The sequence below is a fragment of the Ischnura elegans genome, chromosome 7, assembly GCF_921293095.1.
Source record: "Ischnura elegans chromosome 7, ioIscEleg1.1, whole genome shotgun sequence".
NCBI lineage: Eukaryota > Metazoa > Arthropoda > Insecta > Odonata > Coenagrionidae > Ischnura > Ischnura elegans.
In genome coordinates this window covers 105,670,618-105,697,167 of record NC_060252.1, presented here as the reverse complement: position 1 = coordinate 105,697,167, position 26,550 = coordinate 105,670,618, and the positions used below count along the sequence as shown (strand labels likewise).

General features: G+C 36.7%; 1 protein-coding gene across 1 annotated transcript in view; it reads right to left on the bottom strand.

The window, feature by feature from the left end:
* Positions 1–18,048, bottom strand: part of LOC124163063 (B-box type zinc finger protein ncl-1-like) — a 53,941-nt gene extending 35,893 nt beyond the window's left edge. The window contains exons 1-5 of the mRNA XM_046539849.1: positions 17,881–18,048; positions 17,024–17,220; positions 16,778–16,922; positions 4,758–4,937; positions 2,775–2,915 (exon numbers count right to left, since the gene is read on the bottom strand). Coding sequence (XP_046395805.1) covers positions 2,775–2,915; positions 4,758–4,937; positions 16,778–16,922; positions 17,024–17,136 — 579 coding nt within the window. The 5' untranslated portion in view covers positions 17,137–17,220; positions 17,881–18,048. The remainder of the gene's footprint in view (positions 1–2,774; positions 2,916–4,757; positions 4,938–16,777; positions 16,923–17,023; positions 17,221–17,880) is intronic.
* Positions 18,049–26,550: the final 8,502 nt, after the last annotated feature.

Sequence of the window (26,550 nt, the reverse complement as noted above, 5' to 3'; positions counted from 1 at the left end):
CATGAAACTCATGTAATAATGCAGTTTTTAAAGCCGATAAGTCATTCTAATGCCTTGGCCTGGTAGTTTCAGCCTGCCGAATTCACTATTGTTGTTGTCGACGTGGGCGCCGAATACCTTTACGCCAGCCGCGGCGGCCGATCGTCTTCCTACCTGGCGCACACTAGTCCGAAATCGGAAAAAGCTGGAATGAAGTCCAAAATGACCTTTTTGGGGATAGAGACTGGAAACTCAGCGTAAATACTCATAAATCATTACCAAATATTGATTTATATGCCATTTTACATAATTGCGAACCTTTAGTGAGATACAGAGGCCCAAACATGACCAATTTTTCAATGCCACACGAGATATCGCTTTTCCTCAAAAAATCTCTGAATTTATCCTAGTGGTTTTGCGTTGGTATGAGTTTTGTGGAATAAAAAACGCAATATTCATTTGATCTGGTGCTTTGCCTATACTTTCAATGACTTTTGAAGATTTTGGCTCTCATCTGTCTGGTTTTACAGCGCAAAATGGCCGACCCGTTTTTCACGTGAAATTTGACATTAAGTAGACATTATCTTTCGTTTACGAAAAATATAACTCGGAAAATTTGAACCACAATGTAAAGTAGAGATTTCTAAAGAATACTAAGTAGAAATCTTGAAAAAAAAGTTTGCGACGAAGGAAATAAGAGCGATTTTTCAATCGCGCGTCAAGGCTGACCTACACGCCGCGGACCTCTGAGGCTCGGTAAATGAGGCCGATTTTTCAAGTTTTTTAATACATTAGTCCTGAAAATCGTCATTTAAAGCATGGATAATCGTCTTCATTGACTTAAAAACCTAAACTGAGGATGTTAAAAAGGATTATGTATAGATCGACTAGACCATTTAGCGCATTACTCGAGTGAAAATACTAAGGATTGGATATTTTTCGGAACCATCCCGCGCGTAAGAAATATGCCTCGGGTATTGAAGTAAAGTGAAGAGATTAAGTCAGCATGCTTAGGAGAGAGAAAAATGAACTGTTTCCGTGAAAGGCAACAAGCGATACCCTTTTTCCCTTTCCACCCTCGCCGAGGAGAGTCGCGCGGTAGGGGGAGTTTTCACACCACAAGGCTCTTTTAGCCTTTTTTATTACTGCGTCCGTCCGATGTAATATTCATTTGTAGCGTTTAGTTTCTTTCTTGAACTTAAAAAAGCAAGAGATATTAAGGTTGATTGAATGACGTGAGAAGTATAGCATATTTTTTGGCTCTACAAAACTAAAGTTTAGTTCTATAGTTGTTCGCTTCGTCCACTTGAATTCCATGAAGATTTAAGATCCAAAAAATCGTTGATGTAATTTTTAATAAAAATTCCAAAGTCTCCAAAATCTTGCAATTTTGGTGGGAAAGTACTTTCCCAATAACACACATGTGTAGCAAAAGGCAATTTTCTGCAGGCAGTAATACTGTAACATGGAGATGTCAAAACCTGCTGGCTGAGCATGTAGAATAATTGGATTTTCTGCTTGAGAATTTGAAAGAGCCAAATATTACATGATTCATATATGTAGTGTGTAATCTTTATTACAGCTATGAAAATTCCTGTACTCAGGGCTCTCCCTTGTAGTTTGGATATACATATATATATTTTGTCGACATATTATGAGTGCCAATATTCTAAAGTAATACCTATCATGTAACACCACTTTTCAGGTATGTTCTGCTTTGAAATTTAGCTATTATATTTTAATTACATAGTAATGATATGAAAGATTCTTTTGTCAACTGACTCTTTCACAGAGTAATATTTTAAAAAGTAGTTTTCTTGTTGCCTGGAAATAAGTGATATTTTTCTTGGAGCCTATGGCATCAGAATCGATGGAATCGGTATCGGTAGAATCGGAATCGAAATGTCAGAATCGGAATCGGGATCGGAATCGATAAAATTTTGGAATCGACCCATCACTAATTATCACGTTAACTCATGGAAAATGTTTTGCTTCAAGACAATAGCATTATATTAAATTACTTAATTTTATTTATGAACATGGTCTAAAACTTCACCGCGCTCAAGAATTTTGTTTTTGCTCCTGTCATCTTCTGACATCTAACATCCTCTGAGATTAAAAATAATTTTACTCCACTGAGACAGGGTTCCCACTCTAACTACATTATAACATTCATTGTTTTTTTCCAGGTTTTCACGGTATAAATGTCTTCAAATTCACGGTTGGTAGACGGCATTTCAGGCAGAAATATTGATCACGTAACAATCATCAGCCGCACGTTAACTAAAAATGTAACAAGGGCAACAGATGCCTTGAATGCAAACGCAGCGATTGAAAGTGATGACTATCTCTTATGACGTCACCTATAGTTAGCAAAATTCAGGTCCGGCTAAAAGGGTGTGAGTGGGAAAATGGAAAGAGTAAGGTGGCAGGGAAGTGAATAAGTGGCTGATTTTTTGCCAGGGTTAATGTCTTCCAAATGCAGGCTTAAGGTCAATGTGCTATCATGGCACACGGACCAATTAATAATTGCGCTTCGATTACGCGTGTGCAGAAAAATGCGTGGACAGTATCTGCACGTGACTCGGCCTTCAAACATGATCGAAACATTGATTTTTCTTTTAATTTATCGAAGATCTACAATCAAGTTTGAGAGATTTCTAAGGTTTCATGATGAAATTCACGGCTATTTCCAGGTTTTTTTTCATGGAAGACTAAATTCACGGTTTTAAGGTTTTCACGGTTGAGTGGGAAGCCTGCTGAGAGTGAAAACTATATCTTGTCATTGACCATACCTGGCAAGGCTCACAGTAGTACTGCACATTCTCTGAGGGATGAGTGACACAGAATATTGGTTTGTGAATTGGAACAGCTTCACCAGATTTTTTGAGTTCTTCAAATGCAACCACTTGATGATTCTCGAAGCAGCGCATGAACTGAAAAGAAAAATATTAAAAATACAACTGAAGATAAAAAAATTTGCTGTCAACAAAATAAAACATGCTGCTTTAACAAAGAAATTAAGCATAACGTATAATTACAACTATGTTTACTTTCACATCTTATGGTAATGAGTTGCTTGAGAGAGAAAATGTCCAACTTTCAGTTAACTTCAAAGGATTGTAACTCATACATGATGATTTGAAGAAAAAGCATGCAATAATTTATCTGGTATATCTTGCAAAATGTTGGCAATCAAGAAGTGAACACTCAACTAACAATGACATAACAATGCACCCCAATGGTAAATCCCTAATCATCATAATTAACTAAACTTTGCTAATTACTATTGTTACAATTGTTATGACTTCAAAACCTGATAAATTTATAACAAAATTGAGACAGCCTTTATGCAGAAAATGCTTTGGGGAGTTATAAATACGAACTAGAAAGCAGCATTTATATAATTAGACCCAAACATTATTTCTTGTGTCTCATTAGTAATCCATGCATTAAACAATACTTCATTCCATTATTTTAGGGAGCAACAGCCATAAGGCTTCCTGTTAAGGCTGAGAGAGAGACTCATCACACACCATTCACAGATTTAATTTTATTATTGAACCACAACATAGTTGTAAGCATACCCAACTAGTCTCAAGTAGGAAAGGGAGGATTTAAAGAAGCTAATCTCAAAATGTTTAGGTACAGAGTAATCTAGATAAAGATGAACCACCCTTTTATTATTCTACCTCCTTTCATTCCAACATTCCTCTCAGGCCTTTCTCAATCCATCAAAGTTGACCATTAGCTCAAGCCCGATTGAGGATTGGCATCCACGATTCATAGGGATGTGCGAGTAGCACTTTTTGATCTCGAGTCGAGTATCGAATCAAGTATGATAATTTCTGGACCAGGCAATACAACAATGCATGCTCCAACATATTCTCATTTTTCCGTTCCATTATGAATTTTCTACTCTAAATGCTCAGCTTGATGTAAAAAGGAAAAGATAATGAGGAAATTTGATGGTAATTGTATCAGAATTAGGAGATAAATGAACATTAATGTGTCTTAAACAATTGGATGAGGCATAGACATAATTGAAATGAATTAACCCCTAGTAATATGTCGACAATGAAAATAATTTAATCATCTTATTAATGATGAATAAATTATTTTCATGAAATATAATGGCATCAACCAGAAAATACAGAATATGACTGTTGCAGGATTAATAGGATGGTTTCCTGTTATTTTTTTAAATCGAAAGATTATTACTCCTGGAGTACGTATTTCACTCTTTTAGATTTTTAAATGACAATATCTATTTTTCGCAATTAAATGAAAAATGAAAATTTTCAAGTGCGCGAAAACGCGACAGCTAATTATGAATGCTGGGAAAAGCCTGTGTGAGGCCACCTTGGTGCAATGCTATGAGCATCGCTACGATGCATGCTGCTAGTAGGTAGCAGTTGGCTTAAATAAGGATTATTAATTAGAAATGCTTTCAGTTGAAGTTTTTGGTCGCCTTTCGTTATTATTTCGAAACTTAAAATGGCTTTCTCCTTAAGCATGGTAATTTATTTACTGGCTTACGCATGATGAATAAATTATTTTCATGAAATAGAATAAATTATAAAACATCACTTAACTAATCGGGCACAATATTTGTGGATCTAATAATAAGAAACTCAAGTTTTCACCATTAGCACCAAACATGTAGAGCATCACCATAAATGCACTGGACTGCACAATAACCATTGAAAAGTACTAAAAAATTAATTACACGATTAAAAATAATAACTGATTATCATTAATAAAAGGGATTCACCAACCTGATGAGCAGAGTTACAATTGGGACAAAGAAAATGGGCACAATCTGAACAACGGGCAACTGCTTTCTCCTTGGTTTTACAGCTTGTGCAAAGTACAGCGGTGCTCTCAATGGCAGCCATGTCCAAAATGTTGGCAGCGACATGGTCACTAGGAAGAGAGGATATTCCACGAGCACCAACCTGCAATTCAATTGACAAAAATACAATTTCACCAACACCATGAAGTATTATCATCCTCTCATTAAACATTACTTTGTAACAACACAGTTTGTTAACTACTAAAACATATACATATGTATTCCTTTGATATTTCTGCTCCTTTGAAATGATGTTCAATCTGTGTGAGCAAATTGAAAGGAGAATGGACCATGTTATCACGCTAAACAGGGGTTCAGCTAGGAATTAAGGCTGGGGGGGGGGGGGGAGGGGTTTAGGCACAACTAATACTGGGGTGTCTGGAATACCCGCCATGGTAAGCGGAAGAAGTGGGGGCACTACTGAAGGAAAAATTTCAAGATAAACCATTCAAAATGGTGAGTTTTATGGCTTTCGGAGGGATATTTTATTAATATTTACACTATTCTGTAAGTAATATTAATCCAATTAGGTAAAATGGATTTAGCTTTAACAATTTCCTGAGCTCTGGGGGGTTTGCTATTTATCCCCCCCCTCCTTGCTGTGCCACTGGTATTTATGATGGGTGATTATCTATGCAGACAACAGTCCTAACTCTGTTTAAAAGAAATGGTTCATGCATTAGCTATTGCATATAAATTTCTCTAAAAGTTAGAAGGGTCCTATTATTTAATCTATGATTTCCTCCATTTTTAAAGAAGAGTGTTATCATAAATACATTATCAACAAGGTTAAAAGTTAAACAACAGAAACAGCAAACTAAATAAAAATCTCAGCTACATCATAGAGGAGAGCAAAACACATTTCTGACTTGATCACCAACTGAAGTAAAGCTACAAAGAAGCGAAAGTAACATAAGATGCTTTTCACTTAAAAAATGAAAAGAAAACTAAGCAACACCTAAGCCTAAATATGCTCCAGTTTCCTTTCATAAAGTCAAGACACCCGAGTTAGAAGTGAGAAGGACCTTGATCTACCCTGACCCTTCTAAACCACCTATGGGCAGAGATCCGTGAAAATGGTTTTATTGCTTACAACTATGTGATCTCGGTGATATATAAAATCTTGGCAGTATTATTATTATGCTCAAATTTTTGCACATTTCCAGGTGTTTTATTATTTTTTGTGCACATTTCACGGTTGCTTATGCATTTGCATTTTACATAACATTAAATACAATTTCAAAAGTACAAAATTTCTGATAAAACCAAATGAAGGAAATGGCTCAAGGTACAAATCAATGGTTCAAGCATTAATATTATAAAGCGAGCAAGAAAAGGTGCACCGTAAACACTCCACTTGATTGTCTTTGTGAGGAAGACTAGAGCAAAAATTGACCAAATAGTACTGAAATTTGTTTTCAGTTTCATTGTACTAATTTAGACCAATACCACAATATTTAAGCTCTTCCTGCTTCTTTTTCCCTATAATCAGTGAGTATTCTTGGCTAATACAATCGGCAGATGGCAAATCCCCAATACCCTTCATGTATCGGAGCATCGGAGCAGAGTTTGTGGATCTTCGGCCGGTGCTTAGATCGTGCCGGGCTCCCCTCAATTCGTCTGGGGTGCATTATTCCAAAGAGGCGTCGGAACGGGTGGCTCGTAGGATTTTTGAGCACTGTAGGTATTTTTTAGACTAGAGGGTAGGTCATCTAGCGGGGTTATCAAAGATTTAATTGAACGTAGCCTCCGAGGAAATCCGCAATGCGAAATTTACAAGAAAGTAAGCTTAGAAGCGTTAACGCCGGACAATAGCGTCAGAATTCCCAAAACGCGGGCTCCAGAGAAAGAAAAAATATCAAATATTATTAGTACTGCCAATAAAATTCTCCCGCTGAGTATACAAAAGCCTAGAAAAGAACCAACCGAAACTCTAACTACAAAATATGACATTAACCTTGTTGTAGTTAATTGCCGTAGTGTAAAAAACAAGCGCGCCGAAATCGAGCATATTTTTCAGGACGCAGACGTGGTCATGGGGACAGAGAGCTGGCTTACGGAAGATATAAGCGACAGCGAAGTTTTTCCTCCAGAATATAAAATTTACAGATGCGATCGACGCAATAGAACAGGTGGCGGAGTTTTTATTGCAGTTAAATCCCATTTACAAAGCGCCGCCCACGAAATAATTGACAACGAAATTGAAAGCGTATGGTGTACAATTAAACAACGAAACAAAAGGAGTATTCATGTTTGCTCTTTTTATAGACCGCCGAACTCCGAAGTCGATATTATGTACCTTCTAGAAAATCAAATATCCGCATTTACTCAAAGAGACAGTAAAGGTGTAATAGTAATCGGGGGAGATTTTAATCTTCCATCCATAAACTGGGATACTTACACTGTAAAACCGAATTCAAGGAATAAAGAAATCAGCGAGGTATTACTCAACATACTTGCAAATCACTCTCTCGCCCAAGTAGTTGACAAACCTACGAGAGGAAACAAGCTATTAGACCTTTTAGCAGTAAGCCATCCTAAGTTGATAAAACAAGTCGATATTATTGACGGTATAAGCGACCACAGAGTAATCTTTGCGACGTTAAAAGTTGATGTGGTGTCAGCCGTAAAACCAAAACGCAATATTTACCTATTCGATAAATGTAACTTCACTAAATTTGGCGAGATGCTTAATGACTCCTACAAAAAATTCGTTGTTACATCAAAGGACCAAAGCACAGATGTAATATGGACACGTTTCTTAGAAATTCTGCGCCAAGGAATCAACGAACATATTCCGCAAAAACTGAAATGTGATAATAAGGAACCTCGCTGGTACAATAACGATGTCAGAAGAGAACTTAGGAAACAGAGAAAACTATACAACTTGTACAGAAAGTCCATCACGTCTCGTAATAAATCGAAGGAACTTGAAGCTAAAGAAAGTTACGCTGCTCAACGCTCAATAACCAAGAAATCAATGCGAACTGCAATGCGAAAGTTTAAGAAAAAAGTACTTGGTGAATTACTCGAAGAAAATCCGAAATCCATTTGGTCGTACGCGAGAGAGCTTCAGGGAAAACATTCAACCGTAGATTCGTTATTTGATAAAGATGGTAAACTTGTCACCAAAAATATTGGCAAAGCTAACACTTTAAATGCCCACTTCGAAAGTGTATACACTACTGACGATACTCAATTCAATGTAGACATCCCATATACTGAGGATTTGATAGAAGAAATATCTATAAAACGTGATGGGATAACTAAACAACTACAATCGATTAAGAATAGTAAATCTCCGGGTCCGGAGGGAATACCCGCGCGTGTCCTCAAAGAGTTAGCTCCACAGATCGCGCCTTACTTAGAGATCATATTCAAGAAGTCACTCTCTGAAGGGAAGTTACCGCCCGACTGGAAAATTGCAAGCGTTACACCCATTTTCAAAAAGGGAAACAGAAATGACCCAGGCAACTACCGGCCAATTTCACTAACATCAATTATAGGCAAGATACTTGAACATATCGTTGTTAGTAATATCATGACTTTCTTGGACAGACGTAACTTCCTCCATGACTGTCAGCACGGATTCCGAAAAAATAGATCCTGCGAAACACAGCTCGCGCTCTTTCTTCACGACGTTATAAAATCTGGTGAATCGAAAAGACAAGTTGACGCACTATTTCTAGATTTTAAGAAAGCTTTCGACACTGTACCTCACAACAAACTTTTATACAAATTACAGTCATGCGGATTAAACGAAACAGTTGTAAACTGGATACGCGACTTTCTCAGAGATCGTAAACAAAGAGTAGTTCTTGACGGAATTAGCTCTGATGTTGTAAAAGTTACATCAGGTGTTCCACAAGGAAGCGTAATCGGCCCCCTGTTGTTCATTATATACATTAATGATCTCTGCTCCCGCATTAGCAGTAAAATACGTTTATTTGCTGACGACGCTGTCATCTATCGCGAAATTAGTGATCACTCTGACTCTGAAATTCTATCATCGGACTTAAACAACGTACATTTGTAGAGTCAAGAGTGGTGACTCGAACTCAATCTGAGCAAATGCATGGCGGTACATTTCTTGCGGAATTCATCCAACACTAACAATGTTTATGCAGTGGATGGCATTAACATAAAGGCAACAGACGAAGTGAAGTACCTGGGAGTTACGATAACCTCGAACCTCACGTGGGGAACACATATAAAGAATATTTGCGGCATAGCCCTGAAGAAATTAGGATTCGTCAAGCGTATTGTGGGAAGATTTTCGGATGAGAAAGTAAAAGAAAGGTGCTATTTCGCTCTCGTCCGACCGCACCTTGAATATGCAGCGAGTGTATGGGATCCAGTGCAGAAAGACTTAATCCGCGAACTGAATAAGATACAAAGGAAGGCTGCGAGTTTCGTCAAAAACCGCTACGGGCGTACAGACAGTGTTACCCAGATGTTAAGCGAATTAGGCTGGGAGCCGTTGGAGACTTAGAGGCTGCGCACTAGGCTTAGATTGCTTGAACAATTAAGAATGGATATCTTTAAGAGCGACACAGAGAACATAATCTTAGAGCCACACTATATTTCCAGGTCCGACAGAAGCGATAAATTAAGAGAGATTTTTTGCCGAACGGATAGATATGGGAATTCGTTTTTCCCCCGAACAATAAAGGACTTTAATAAACGCTTGTCCCAACCTCGTTAGAGCACTTTTTTTTTTTTTTTTAATATAGCTGTAAACGGCTGGTGTCCTAACACCCCCTGCCACACGCCTTTTAGGCGGCTTGCAGGGTATTATGTAGATGTAGATGTATGTACTTCGAGAGCCTTTCCTGAATTTTTGGATTATCAATTTTCTTTACACTGATTCCAGCATTTAAAAATGCTTTCGTAGTAGAGACAACAAACTCCTCTTTCGCCGCCTTCACTTTCTTTGACTGAATAACTGTCTGTTCAAATGATAACAGTCGTTTTGTGGGTCCCCTTTCTTTCGCACGCTTATGTGTATCGCATTTGATGTGCTTTGACAAGGTGTCACGTCTTCGAGATTCAAGTCTTTCATCCCAAAATTTACACAGTAATACTTTGTCTTTCACATGAAATCCTTCTGAGCTTAATTAATTTGCCCTGGTATGAAAGGTAACACTAGGTTTCCGGCATTACAAAATTCCTTTCCTTCGGTTGACATAAAAAGCTGGAGCGCTGATTAAAAACAGTCAAAGTGTGAATCATAACAATCATGATAATATTTTCAGACCAAGTGCTGGGTGGTTAAGGTATAACAATGAGTAATGTATAGCTTACATTTTGACCAAAATTTTTCAAGCCATGGGCTCCCTATTGTTACCCCTCACCCAGGTGCCGAGGGAAGTTAAGTAGCAACTAGATTCAACAAAATCGTTTAGTATTGATTACAGCTGTTGCCAATCAGTCAAGAAAGGCAGTGAAAGAAGCATACATAACTAAACACGATTGGATACAAATAAACTTGAACCCGGGGTGTGTTGAAATGATTTTTTTCCATTGAAGCTCAGTGGAGCACCGAATATCCAAAGATCCATCCGCTAATAATTAGCACTCCCCCCAATAGTTAGCACTCCCCATGATTCCCCCAACTGCTAGCACTTCGTGCTTTCAAATAACAATAGGTCTTTATGGATGTCTTCAACTTCTTCTTTATGGTTGATGGCACAGCGTTGCCGACGGTTGTCAAAAAAGGTTGACAACTATAAAAGACTAGCTGCTATGTAGAAATTATGCTATATGCATAAAATTATTTTTAAAATACAATACATATTTTATTTCCATTTCTAGAGATGACCAAAAAATTAAAAAATAAATCTTACAAAATAAACTCAAAAGAAATATATTTCTGCACTGCTACTGGCTCTAGTAGCCTCTGTTTATATTATTGGCATTGATGAGGATTTCTATGGATGCAACTATGATGGGGGAATATTTAAAAAGTAGCTATATAGGAAAATTGAGCTGTTATATCACCATATATTCTAAATGACACTGTAATACATTTAGCCTCTGTTTATATTATTGGCATTGATGAGGATTTCTATGGATGCAACTATGATGGGGGAATATTTAAAAAGTAGCTATATAGGAAAATTGAGCTGATATATCACCATATATTCTAAATGACACTGTAATACATTTTTGTTAACTGTAGGAGGTGAAGCATTTCTAGTGAAAAAGAGTTTAATGAATTTCTTTCCCAGGAGGTAACTCATTAATAAAGTTAAATAAATGGGTGCAGACTTCACAAACTGGGGACTTCATAAAGCTGAGCGATTTAATTTTAGAGTTAACATAAAGAAAATATTTTCTCTATATATAACTGATACTTAACATAATTTCAATACCACGGAGAAAGAAACAAAAATTAACTAAGTTTAAGGTATGCATTTTGGGGCATCATTATTGAGAATTCAAGCAAGTGAACCAATACTTCACCTAACTACAGCGCAACCTCGATAAAACAAGACCCCACGGTGCAGCAATAAACACTCGCTGTAGCAAATTGTCGGTTTACCGGCAGTGGAGCAAATAATAGCCAATATACCTATTGTGAACACTTACACAGGAGCAGGATTAGTGCGGCAATGGAGAAATTTGTACCAGATAAATGCAAGCATAAATCCATACGAAAGGCGATATTTTTTGCATAACTAAATTTCCTTACTTTAACAACGACTACTCAAACAATTTATAAGCGCCGTAATGAATAAAAATCATGCAAAGCATTGCTTAGTCAATCACTATGCCAATGCACAACCAACAAAGCTATTTTCTTTAATGTACTTAATTAGCGCATTAACGTGATCATTATTAATTTAGTATTTTCCGCTGAAAATTGAAAAAATTACTGATAAAACTGTATCGTGGTTTTTTAATGCCTCAAATACTTCCATTGGTGTATGTTTATTGTTCCTGTACATTGCGCAGCATTTACGTGAAATGACGTATTGCATTTGTTTCTGAAGACGAAAACGGTGAAGGTGTTAGAACGATCCCGACTGGGAAGACCTTTTCTATTATCCAATGTAATATCTTTATTATCTACACTAAAAAGTCTACTAAGCTCATATAATGATGTGATTGAAATTGCTGATGTTTCGAAGAAATGGTCCATTTTGAGTGTTACGCACGTGACATCATTGAAATAATACCAATCTTCTTCCATGAAAATACACAGAGTGTATCCATGGCACTGCAATAAAAACGATTTGAATTCAAATTGGTAACACAAGAAAAGATATTGACTAGATTTTATTTCACGAAAAATATATTGCAGATATTATGCTGATGTCACTCAAGTAAAAAAAAAAGCTGCAAGGAACTGCGACCAAAATAACATGCATGAGTAATATATGTGACAAAGAAAAGAAAAGAAATATGCATCTGATGGACCCTAAGGCCAAAATAATTAACAAGTATGAATTTGTTGACTTAACATTCTCAATAATGACTGCAAAACATGAAAAAAGAATACAGAATTTTTAAAATCAAATAAACTAAAAGTGCAGAATCAGCTCTTCACATAATCCATCGCTAAAGTGCATTGCCTGCCTCTAGAAGCATCATTGCAAGAAATACCTCACACTGCAAGGGTTTTGTCTGTGAAAGGTTGTAAAAGAGTTGTTTTGTCTGCGTTAAGCCATGTAGGGAATACTTCTTAAGATATTCCACTAGGATCTGAGTCCTTTCTTCCATAACTTTGGGTTCACACCGCAGGAATCACCAGCAATTATGCAAATAACACTTACGTGCTTTGAATTAGTATAACCAACCTTCCAAACTCTTCCAAGTTTTCGATTCTCATTCTATCACTGAAATACTCCACTCTAGCCTTAAACATAGCCATTAGCGAAGCCTTTCTCAGTAATTCCCGGAAATTGAAGTGGGCAAAACCACCCGAACAAAGCTCCCTCTTACACCTCATGACCTGCATTCCTAGAGCACTTAATTTTTTATTTAAATTGTGAAGAGCAAATAGGAAGATAAATTAACTATGCCACTCTCGCACTGCTCCATTATTTTCATTTTAGGCGTGCTTAGCATTTTTTGGCCGTGGTGTCTAGCTTCAAATGCTCTCTATTCATGGAACTCAAGGACACGTGGGTATTCTGCCGACTGGTTTCTGCTGCCCTAGGAACAAAAGAAAACTACTTATTTATTGAATGAAAGTTAACTACATGAATTTGAAACTGAGCACTCCATGTTAACTTCATTTCTAACAGATTGCCAGCAATTACGGAGATCAGGGACTCTTGGTGAAGGTTTTCCAGCGATGGAAACTCTCACTATGGCGAATGCAAACACCAATAGGGCCTCGTAAAAACGAATGTTTTTACATGTTAATCATGGGGTCAATTGACTATCTCTCATAATGGCGGGTGTCTTGCAATAACCCATATTCGCTTTAACGAGGTTCCACTGCATGTTGAGAAATGATAACACATATTTATTTAGGAAAAAATGAATACGGAAAATAACATTTCTCTCTTTATTTTCCCGAAAGTGGAAGATGCTTCTCCAGCCTTTCTCCGGTAGGAACCTTGCTCCTGTCAGCATAAAAAAAGAGAGACATACAATACGAACAAGACACCTCACACCCGGCATGGCCTGGATGACAAATAAAAAATCTTCCACTTTAACGACAACATATATGATAAAACATGGCACCCGGACAGAGAGCCCGAGAAGAATTTATTACAATCATATCGATAAGTAATTCCAAAGTAATTTATGATCGTAACTGAATCATAATGAAAATAGCTAATTAAAAAGATTGTTCATTTATCTGACACTACGCAAGGAACTACAGATATTACCCTACAAAGGATATTTAGGAAACAGGCTAAGACCCTTGTTTTTTTTTCTTGTCACTGAGTGATAGAGGGCAACATAATTGGTAGTTACGCTGGCTGCCGTTAAAATGTCGTACGCATTGGAACAAACATCTATCTTATACATAGAAAAGTTGCTGTAAACTACAATGTAATCACTTTATTTGCAGTGTGCTTCATAGACCAAAATAATCCGTGAAAAGCCTAATGCTTTGGCCACCACAACATGTGTCGATAAGACATGGTACAACTACTTTTGGTATCATTAAATTTCCACCAATTAGTGAAAATTACATGCTGACTGAAAAGGACAGTACCACGCCAGCATCTGCACAAGTAATTTTTAAGGTAGGGGGAATTGGATTAGAAGGTGCAAGCTATAAAGGGCATTAAATAACTTAAACAGTACGCATTTCTTACAGTTTTCTAAGTTAGTCAGAGGTCACATAGAGCGATTTTGTAAAAGATGACAAAAAGTCAAAACCGACCAGTTAATTGCTTTGCTCTCACTAAAATGAGAAATGAATTGAAAAACATGAAATAAATTTGTGCAAAATAACACTCAAGAGGCTTAAGTAAGAACTGATTTTCTTCAGTATAAAATCAATACCTAGAAATCGAGCAAGTAAACTCCTCAATTCTCTGCCTTAGTTATTCATTAATAGTATTAATCTTACCTATTTGAATGTGCCAATAAGGGATTATTAACAACTAAATGCATAATTTCATTAAGGAATTGGTTGATTGCATAGTAAGTGACCAAAAATAATTGGAATAACTGAACAAGACATTGAATGACAAACGAAAGCATAGGAGAAGTACAGCATTGCTCAACACCAAAACATCAGGAGAGCTGGAAAATGAGCAGAATTTTAAGGAGCAAGTCTTTTTGCTAGTCAGCTGAGCAATTCGGCTCATATGGTAGCCCCATTACAGCTAAAATCATTCAATTTGTATGCAGGCTCCTCATGCAATCCATAGCAGCAAAATAACAAAAATTTTGCCTAGAAATGGGGATGCAAGGGGTAATATTGCGTATAAATTAAGAACCCAAAAGGAATTTGAAGACATTAGCTCATTTTAAATTTCTGTTGTTCTCCTGCAACAGTACATGCACAGCATGTAGTAGTTGAAAAAGAAGGTGTTGTGGAAAAATCTTAGGACTTCATCCAAGAAATACGACTCAAGTATTTATTTCTACCTCAGGTAATGTCTACAATATAAAAACATCTTGAATAAGTTATCCAACAATATCCCTACCACATACATTGTAAAAACGGGATGGAATTGTTAATTCCACAGACATGCTACACATCTAGGGTATTTTGTTCTACACAGCAGCTGACCATGGTTAACAGTACAGTGTAATGCTATGACAAGTTGCAACAGAATTGAAACATAAGTGATAGAAAACCATGGGACACAAACAACAATAATTTAGAATACATCGGGAAATAATTTCCAGTGTGTTTGAATTTGGACTTTCTTAACTACACTCGTAGATTAGGAACTATGAATTTTTCTCCAACTAGCTTATAAATTAGGCATTACGAAATGAAAATGTTATGCAAAAAAGGAGAAAACAAATATTCATGAAAGGAATGAAGAAATTCTAACTTCGTTTGGTGATTTAGTTGGATTACAAGAAATGTGTATAAATAAGTGATGTTTTTTCTATGTTAGCCAATAGCATCACTTGATAATAATTAATAGTATTAGAGCCTTATTAATTTATTAAATTAGATCTGCCAAGCTATTATTGTGACGATGCATTCTCAAAAAAGTTTTAATTTTCAAAATTATGTAAAATATTAAACATTTAAAGACCCTGGAAAGCAGTAAAACACCCACCAATACCTCTAAGAATACGACTTTATAGACCACTCTCCCCAGACCACTGTACAATGCCGGCATAGCCCTGCTCTTATCGACATGTCATACCGGGATGATGGCTAAAAATTCCATCAAATAAGTGTTAATTTTTAAGTATCCTCCATACAACACTCACGCACAGATCATGCAGTCCCTGAAAATTCTCTGTCACCACCAGCGTTAGAACTCAGGCCCACAGGGTATGAAGCCACACTATGAAAACACCACATCAACTCAATCCCCCTTCTTGGCTCACTGATTTTCAGCAATAACATTACAGGAGATAAATAATTCATTCAGCAAGCAGCATGGAGAACAAAATTAAAGTGAATTCCCTAATGTAGATGGTTTGATATCAGATACTAAGTAGTGCTAAGATCATATAGAAAACACAGGAAATTATTGACGGAAATAGCTCAACATTTGGCACTACTCTACGATCAAATTAAGTTTTTAACAGTGGACTAGTGAACAAAGAACACCAGTGAATTCTTCATGAGGTTTCCACTAGATTAGCATTGATTAGCTATGCAAATTCTATTTTGGCCGAAGAAACATAGACAACCTATCAAGCAGTGATTCTTTCTGGTTTCCCTTGGTGTTAATCCAACATTAAGGAAACCCAGAGAATCACAGCCTACACTCAAAATCACCACGGAAGCCTACATGGAAACCAATCAAAAATGTGGCACAAAGCTAAAGGCTAATCCAACTGAGTAGTTACAAACTGTTTAAAAAAATCAAAACAACTTAAATGTGAATGTATCACCGAGTTACAACCCTGCAGGCATTTTTGGGAGATGATCTTACAAGCAACTACACCATTTCCCATTTAATTCCAATGGCCTACCTTACCAAGGTATAGACATACCAGTGGAATGCCACTGTCTTTAGTCCATATCTGCTTATTTGATGAAAACCTTACTAATCCCACAGCTACATTCAAAAGCTAGAGGTTGACTCCAGCCACATTCCCCAAAGTCCCAAATGGGCTACCTCATTAACGACCCACAGCAACGCAACATATTATTGACATAGTTACATAAATATCGTGAAACGACCGCAGTTAGAGCGAGATATACTCCATATGAACAAAACAAATTGCAGGATGGGATATCCGATTCATGGGAATCAACAGAAAAGGTTCTCACTTAGAGACTGACAGTAAGTATTACTGTAAAACGAACGTTTCAAATATTGGTGTTAATACCTTGGTCTCCTGCTTACAATCAGGGCATTTGATGACTGTATTTCGACCTCCTGAATCTCCGGCTTCGTTGACGACAAGCTTCTCAAGACAAGCTTCGCAATAGACGTGCAAGCAAGACAGCACTCTAGGTTCAGTGTATTTGTTGCTGCAAAAGATGTAATTCATGATCAAATGTCAGAAAATCGGCAAAAATTAATGTTATTAGAATGGTATGAAAAAATTAATCTATTTATCTCAGAGACTAACCTGCATAGATTGCACACGTACTCTTGCTCGGCAGGACTAGATTCTTCTAAAGGGCAAGGACTACGCCCCTTAAAACCTTCACCAAAGAGCTCAGTTTCATCACTAGAAGCCATGGTGGCCAAAAATGCTTGAAGAAGGAAGTAACTTTAAAAATCTCCTTAAGTCACAACTTCAGTCTCAATTTTCCAACATTCAACCTATGAAGAAAACAATAAAATACACCAATAAGAACAGGATTTAGTTAAATTGATAAAAATTAAAACTCAGAATGTCACTATAGTGATGCGAGCGGCGACAAAATAGGCACGCAATATACAGCTGACACGAAAAAATCTTCACTGAAGCAATTACAAACTTCAAGAAGTGCGTGATTAAACCGTGAACAAGTGCTTCAAAATATATAATAGTTTAACGATAATATTAAACAAATAATTCAACACCTCTCGAAGAGAGACAAAATAGTCCTGATGAAACGTCCTTGGACTTCAACTTACATTACACAATTACACCGCCGCAATGCAGTATAATAAGGCGAGGGTGCAGTAATAATAATTTTACAAAAATAATCACATAAAATGTTCAAAACTCAGTTCTAACAACATAAAACTCTTTGTTTAAAAGTAAGTAGTTTAAGCCTCGCACTAGGACGAAGTTACGCTGTTGTTGACATATAAAGCATCCCAGCAATTACATAGTCGAAATCCGACTAAGAAAAAGCAGTTGAGTATGATACTCGATCATTCAATACACCACTAAATTTAGCACGTAAACAGAATAAAAACTTCGATGAAAGCAAAAAGATAATGTAAAATCGTTAATTAGTTCAGGTGATACATCTGGAGCTCAATCTCACTCACCTCGGCCATGTTGAACGTAAATAAAATGGCGGGAATATATCAAATATACCATTTCTCGCAGTTCGTCAAATAAACACCATTATGACACTATCTGAATACAAAGAAGCGTTTAAGTGACAAATTTAAAAACAAAAATTATTCAATAACTCGATAATTAGGAACAGAAAATGCCTACTAGAATCATTGCAACATCAGCGGAATCATCAGGGACCAGTCGTCGCACGTAGTTCTAGAAATCCTCCAATAGATGGCCGGAGCTACAGGAAAAGATTGATTCCATGCTAGACCTGCGATTTTGGGCTTTCTTTACTGTATTGAATCGCAATTATGAAATCATATTGAATATCGCTTGATTACTGGTAAAATCAATTAAAATCCATTTCCATTTCCTCATTATATTTTATGGTGAACTTGGAAGTTCACAGTTCTGCGAACAGTGACGCTAGTTGGCATATCGATTATTAACAATGGCCATGCGGCATCAATTATCAGACTTTAAGAATTATCTCATGAAGTACTTTCGTGAGTAAATATTTAAAAAACCAATTTCATATTCATTTTTGTTAATTTATATTGCAAATGTATTATTTTTAGAGGGAAAGAGTTCAGTGGAACATCCAATCAGCGACGACATAAGACAATCACTTGAAGAGCGCTTGGATTTGAAATGTGCTCTTGAGAAGCTTAAGAATATATCCTTCATGCGGTGAAATTTTTTGAGTAAACGAATAAAGTCGCGGACTCGTATGGATTTAAAATATAAAAAAATATTCTCTTTTGTTTTGAGCATGTAAAATTTAAACTATTTTCTGCTTTATAAGTTGCAATTTTCCTCAAAAGGCAAACGCTCACTGTGATGACTGCGCAAATAAATGTAAGTATTGTGAAAAATGGTCTTAGAAAACGAGAAACAATTTTTATAACAGAGGGAAACTGTTTTCAGTGATATTATTTAAATTTCATTCGGATTAATTGACAGAAACAAGCTCCAAAATGGTGTATAGTTAGCTAGAGGGAAAACAATAACACGAATCAGATTACACGAAGAAATACCATACTTGTAAGTCAAGGACTGTATTGCTCATTCCCAAACAAATTATTACATACATCGCCGATGAGTTTTCAGAGTTACGGTAGTTCAGTTTCATAGATTATTAAACTAATAAACTTAAGTAAACTTTTAAATTTATTAACTTAAGTTAGGTTTCCTCTATATATTAGGGAAAATGTGCTCAGAGTGACTAAATTTTAGAAGCTTTCCTTCAAATAGCTAATGACATCATAAGAGCATTAAGAAGTGAATAATTACAAAAATTTATCCAAATAAACTTGAATGCAATAGTAATCTACATCACAATCCTCCCGTTTTAAATCTCATGCTTAGCAAAATAAAAATAGCCACAATAGCACCGAACGCATATAATTCGCTCCATAGCATTCTGTACGCGGCTTAAAAACACTTATTCTATATACATCGAGGAGAATATTAAAATTACTTACTGAATTTGATGCTTGTCCAATGAACTGCTGTATAGATTATCAGACACATTTTGCCTCAACTCGCAGCGGAAGATGGATTAACAACGCGGTTAAATAAAATGATTACACCCCCGACATTTAGTATCTCGTCATGTAAACAAATTATTACTTTGATTATCCCTCGATTTCACAGGAGAATGAGCGACAGGGATGACACTGTAAACCATTGTTTCCGTGGATAATCAACAACAATACATGAGTGTATGTCCCAAACAGAGTGATTCATGAAACATTCGTCATATCGATGGCTAAAGTTCGCGATAAATATATATAAAAATTAATGTCAATTAATACAGTGTCCTTTTCATCGGACTACCAATCAAACAATTAAATTTACTATAATCCAATGCTAAGAGAACCGCTTCAAATAGTCTTTAATAAAAACAACACGGAAGGTATTTTATTGAATAAACGAAAGAAATTATGCATGGTTAACCTTGGTTACCTTTCCAATGGGAGGCAAGCAAACTTGGGGTTAAAACGTTGATGCAAAAGATCAAATTGCAAATGGAACGAGCAACTTAATCTGCCATAGTTTCTCTTAGAAATCTTATGAAATTATTCCTTTCGAAGTTTCCCGACTGTTAATACTTTGCATGGCTGTCCCCAGCATGTAAAATAATGAAACATAATGATTATAGTTTGCGTGCTTGGCAAAATTGGACTCTGTATCCAGAAATACCACAACTTAAATACCGTCCCTTATTTCTACTATATCATTCCGGTTTTTCTTGTATAAAAATACAACAATGTGCAGTAAATTTTAGCATATTACAAACGGGTTTTGTCGATAGCATTAAAGAAAATTTAGAATTAAAACTCAAATTACAAATGGCCAATTGCTTATACAACATAACTTCACGTTAACTTTGGAGACAATTAAACATATTGCATGAAAAATGTTCGTGTTAAAAGAATATTAAACTAACTTCAGATGCTGAATAACTAGCGAGAGCCACCCCTATGAAAAATTGTATAAACCTGTACAAAATTTGTATACATTCATATACAATTGTTAGGGGCTTTGCCACTATTGCTGGTACAGAGAGGAAATAAAGATATAAAAAGAAAGCCAATATAATATTCGGCGGAGGAGAAATCAAAGGCATTCCCCTATGCTGCAGCTCTGAAGAATATTTATTGAAAAGGGAACAAGATTACATTTTCTACCAACAACATAAAAACTACCATTAGTTTCATGAGACATTGCCATATTTCCACTAGATTATATTTTTACACGACGCGTTTCGTTTTTATTTATAACATTATCAAGTGCACCAATTCAATCACCATTATCAATTGTTTGTAACGACGAAACGTGTCGTGTTGAAAAAAATCCAGTGGAAATATTGCAATGTCTCCTTTAGCTAATATTAAGAACTTCCACCACATCGTGCGGCATATCATACAAGAAAAAACCAACGCCCACGCAAATTAATGGGTCAATGGCTGTCAAAATATATCTTCGCTGACGTGACAAATACAGTGGCGAATAGGGCAGTTTCCTTCATCAAAGAAAACGAATGGCATTGATTGCGATTCGTTACTCACCATTAGTTTATTCATAATATAAAAATTATTTGGTTTTACAAATCCCAGTTCAGACGAATGGCAATGGTCAATTTTAAACTCATTTGAAAAAGGCCAGATTGGCGCCCATGCCATGCCACTCTACGTGACGTCACAGGGACCTAGTTTCTATACGAGTAGATAGGAGTTTTACATCTTCTGACATTACCAATGCATGCATGAGGCACAGAGCTCGGGGAAACATGCTAATCACCTATTAAAACTGGCTAAGGTCGGAAAGTTTTCTTCGTTTGATATGGTAGTAATAATCCTTATTTAAGCCAAGCGCTACCAGCTAGCATGGTACTCTTCTACCTGCTAGCATCCTGCGTCGTATCAGTGCTCAAAACTTCGCCCCAAGGACACCTCACTTGCGGCAGCGGGAACCAGAATGACCTCACACGGAGTTTTCCCAGCATTCATACTTAGCCGTCGCGTTTTAGCGCGCTTGGAAATTTTCACTTTTCATTTAATGGCGAAAAATAGATATCGTCATTTAAAAATCTAAAAGCGTTAAATACGTTCTCCAGGAGTAATAATCTTTCGATTTAGGCAATAAAAAAATAATAGGAAACCACCCCATTATAGGGATGTGCACATTCAGGATATTCTTTCCATGGGTAAAGAGAGGTAGAGAGAGAGAGAGAGAGAGGGAGGGAGACGATCGCTAATCTTTCAGGTGACTCTACTGAAAAAAATTTATTTCACCAGCCCACATAGGAGAAATAGGTTTCGGATACGTCTCAAAGACATTCTGAGAGCTTCAGAGTCATCTCTGAGACTTCTCTGAGATGTCACTATGTCCAAAAAAAGGTCTCTGAGATGCCTCATGAGAGTTTGTACTATGGTATGCTTTAAAATGTAGGCAAAACATATTTAAATGCAAATTATATAGTTATAGCCCACTTATCTCGATCATTTTTAGCGACAAATTTTTGATGGATGACCTTTTGAAAATAAGAAACCCATATTAAATATTGTGATTTTAATAATCACAATTGCAGAATTGCACCTAAAAATATATATGGAAGGCAATGATGGCGTTTAAATACGTTTGAAAAAATTTATTAACGTCTCACGATTAAATATCTGAGACATCTCTTAGACATTCGCGATATTCGCGATATTATAGTGAGACGTCCCTGAGTGGTTCATTGCTATGTGGGAGGTTGACAAAAATGTTTAACAGTAATAAATGAATATTAGAGTTATCTGTCGGTCTATCGGACCTCAAAGGCATCACCGCCGTAGGGTATTGTAGTACATCAGCCGATTAATGTAAAGGCCGCGTTTCAAACGGGGCACGTCATCTTGAAGGTCAGCACCGAAAACATGTGAGGATGCGAGCTTGGAATGAGAGAAGGGGCTACTTTGTCGTCTAGCACCCACGCACGCTTGTGCTTGGGAAATAGGGTAGTTTCCTTCATCAAAGAAAACGAAAGGCATTGATTGCGATTCGTTACCCACCATTAGCGTATTCATAATGTACAAATTATTTGGTTTTAGAAATACCGGTTTAGACGAATGGCAAGGGTCAATTTTAACCTCGTTTGAAAAAGGCCAGATTGGCGCCCATGTGATTCCACTCCACGTGACGTCACGGGGACCTAGTTTCTATGCGAGTAGATAGGAGTTTTACGTCGTCTAAGATTACCATTGTATGCATGCAGCACAGAGCTCAGGGAAATATCTCTTAATATGTAATCACCTTTTAAAACTGCATATGGTCGGAAAGTTTCCTTCGTTTGATAAGGTATTAATAATCCTTATTTAAGCCAAGCGCTACCAGCTAGCAGGGTACTCTGATACCTGCAAGCATCCTACGTTGTATCAGCGCTCAAAGCCTCGCCCCAAGGTCACCTCACTTGCGGCAGCGGTAACCAGAAATACGTCACACGGACTTTTCCCAGCATTCATGCTTAGCCGTCGCGTTTTCGCTTGCTTAGAAAATTTCACTTTTCATTTAATCGCGTAAAATAGATATCGCAATTTAAAAATCTAAAAGCGTGAAATACGTACTCCAGGAGTAATAATCTTTCGATTTAGGCAATAAAAAATAATAGGAAACCACCCTATTCACCGCTTCACACGGCGCAATTTTTATTGCGCCTTCGTACATGCATCAGATTGCGCAATGAGGTGCCCCGTGTAAATCAGCGTTATAATGCCCCGCCCCCTGTCCCGCCAAAAACGGCCTTAGTCTACCCCAGGTCACGGAATTAACTGAATATTATAATTAATTAATTGGTTACCGGTAAAAAGGAGATAACCATTGTTCACGGACCACTAAATTATATGCAAATAGCAATATTTTAATGGTGGATATATATTTTCCGAAGCCTAATATACAAATATCATAAATGATACTTATGATCTACCAAAGGCTAAGAACTATTTCTCTTAGGTGTGAACTACTTACGTACATTCATAAAAATCAATTGCTTTTCCCTTATTGGAAGAAATTTCTAGTAAATGTAATTCTCACCAGAATGATTGATTATTGGTACGCTTTTAGCTTCCATTTCATAATTTGCCTAATATCTCCACATCTATATTCCATAGAGGATGATTCTTTTTAAAGTGATTGAGGCTCTAGATAAGTCTAAAATTAATTTATAAAAGTGGAAGATGATTTCCTTAATGAAAGAGATAATCGGCGGAACCGATTTGAATGATATTTGGTTTTTTGAATTCTGTCTCATCCCCGGAAAAGAGAGTAAACATTAAAAATAGTTTAAGTCAACGAAAAAAATAATCTTGACCCTAGCAGTTTTCTTTAGGAGTTGGTGACACTGCCAAAGCTGTCATGTTGGTCAAAACCCTATCCTTACTCTGAGGTCAAAACTAGATGCTTTGTTTTGTTTTTACCAATTTAATTACTGAGCTTCGTAATAATATTTTAACCTTTTGAAACATATTAAATAACAGATATAACTATTAAGTATTATTAAAATATATGAAATAATAACCAGTTGGAAATATTAAAAATATTATTAAAAGTATTTAATTCGAACTAAGCCCAATCTCGAGTTGACACGTCACTAGGTACCGCGTTTGTAAACAAATCTCCAAGCAATTGTTGACTATCGGTAATGGCCATGTTCTGTAGACGAATTTAGCGGATTGATTACATTTCCTCGGAATTTCGTTTCATCGAAAGATGAGCTCATCAACAAAGTGTTCTTGAACATGATTGATGACCAGAAAAATCACTCATGGTAGAATGAGCTAGGAACTTTGGCGGCTGAGAACGAAGATGTGGATGACCTAAACTTCCTAATAGGGAACTTGCATATATTTCAGATATAACAAATAGCCCCAAAATTATATAGAAATATATGTTTGCATACCTCGGTGAAAGTTTTTTTATTATTTTATGACGTGGTTTGCGATATTTAATGCATCAAAGTTCACGAGAATTTTCAAATGCAAGTGAGAATCGAAAACGCCCGATGATTGGCTGGTAGAAAAGTGACGTCATAGTTCTGTACGAGGCACGGCCATAGTAGAGGTTGCATACTTGAATACAAGCGACGGCGTGGTTATGATTCATTTAATGAAGTGCAGACGCATCGGAGTTGTTCATTGTGACTTCAGGGCTATTATTTGATCTATTTCTCCTCCATTGAAAGCGATAGATTGCGTAAAGATGAAGGAATATGGTTATTCCTAGGCTGATCCTAGCAAGCTTCCTGTTACTGATTCCATCATGATAACAGGGTATTTTAGTGAAACTGTAGACTTCGTCGGCGCCGAAAGTCGATGCCGAGAAATGGAAAGGTAGCTGATGTGCATCTGAAATGTTTTATAGTTCATAACAAAGTGAGACTTGCGTATAATATTGGCGAAAGCGTATACTCATGTGAAATGTGTATTCTTTTGGCAGTCCGGTAGAGAGTCTTATGGTGAACTTATTTCCACCTCGAAGCTGTCGATGATACTTTCAACTTAAAAATACCTTGCCTGGAGGGCGACAGGAAGCTCTGAGGAAGCCAGACTATTAATGTTTCAAATTAGTAGCGATAATATAGACGAACTTTCAACACAATCTACCATCTTGTGACTTTGGGTTTGACTTTCCCTCAAACACCCCATTTCCCCTGTGGTGCGCATCAGTCCTATCTTTATACGATGGCCTGACAACCTTTGAATGGATCCTAGGTTTATCCTGACAACCAACTAAATGGGAATTGCTGATCCACACGTCTTCCTCTTTCTCCACAGTTTCCAAATCAAGGGCCGCGGAACATTCCTCTTGTGACTCAACTTTTTCTGAAAAGCAAGCAACGGCGTAGAATAAAATCAAAGAATGCTGCGATTCATTTTTTGAAACCACCTCTGGATTCCATTCTTTTTCCATCTACAACTTCCTTTATCTTTCGGGGTAAACTATGGGACAAGATAATGTTTAAACATTTTCATTAATTTATAACAAAATATAAGTTCTAGAAATACCCAAAAGCCATTTTCTTAATCCGCACTGATGAGTGTAGATTAATGTGGAAGATGAATGCTGTAGACGTAGTTTTCCCTAGGTTGAGTTGCAAAGTTCATGAAGTTGACAAAACGGCTAATTTTTCGGTGCGCGCAGTCATTTATTGCACTGGCCGTGTCTACATTTTTGAATTTTTTTGTAATAAAATAAATCAGAATTTAGGATAAAATTTCCTTTAAAATGACGTATAGTTCATTATTATAGCATGCAGTGAAGCCGGGATATAAATTTGCAAAGTACAGCGGCACATCATTTTGACGCCGACAGTAGAAGAAAACGCTGTCTTCTTGGCTGGCACTCGAATGCATGAGGATCAACGTTGCTCTGTATTTTCATATTTCCTCCCTTGATTTTAAACATCATGGAATTTTTTATGTCCTTCCGTAACTGAAATTGAACAAGTGCCATAAATAATTTGAGTCCATCGTAACCACAGTCTAAACATGTTTAGACTGTGATCGTAACCATCGAGAAACACCTATCTCGATTTTTGTTGAGAAGTTGAGTTTTTATTCTACGGCGGCCGAATTATCGAAAAATCTCAGATTCAAGTTATTCAGTCGATGAAATATGGAAATATTATTTATATTAAAGTTATCTTCGCTCACATAGCACACGGGTTTATCATTCAGTGTATTATACTCTTATTTTTCCGTAACGCTCATCCCGACAGACGGCATGCATCGAGGTTTTTCTTCTAATTTCCTCCGTGGGAATGCAGACGAAAATTTTTTTCTGGGTTGTTATTGCACAGAGGAACAATGCACCACTTGTAATTTTTCCTTATTTCAGCCATGTTCTCCTTAAACGCAACGTGGCTCTTCCAAACCTGCAGTTACTGGGCTTGGATCTTGGACTCGTACTGAACTATGACGTCACGCCTAAGATTAGTGGGGGCGGTATTTTTTAGCCCGCGAAACTCGGGAGACTTTTTGGAGTCATTTTCTAGTGTATAAACTGAATTTTAAGCGGAAAAAACTATATAGCGGTACTAAGTGTTCACTGTAGTATATCAACATACTGTTTATAAAAAGTATGCAATTTCCCTATTCAGAATCAAATCGTAT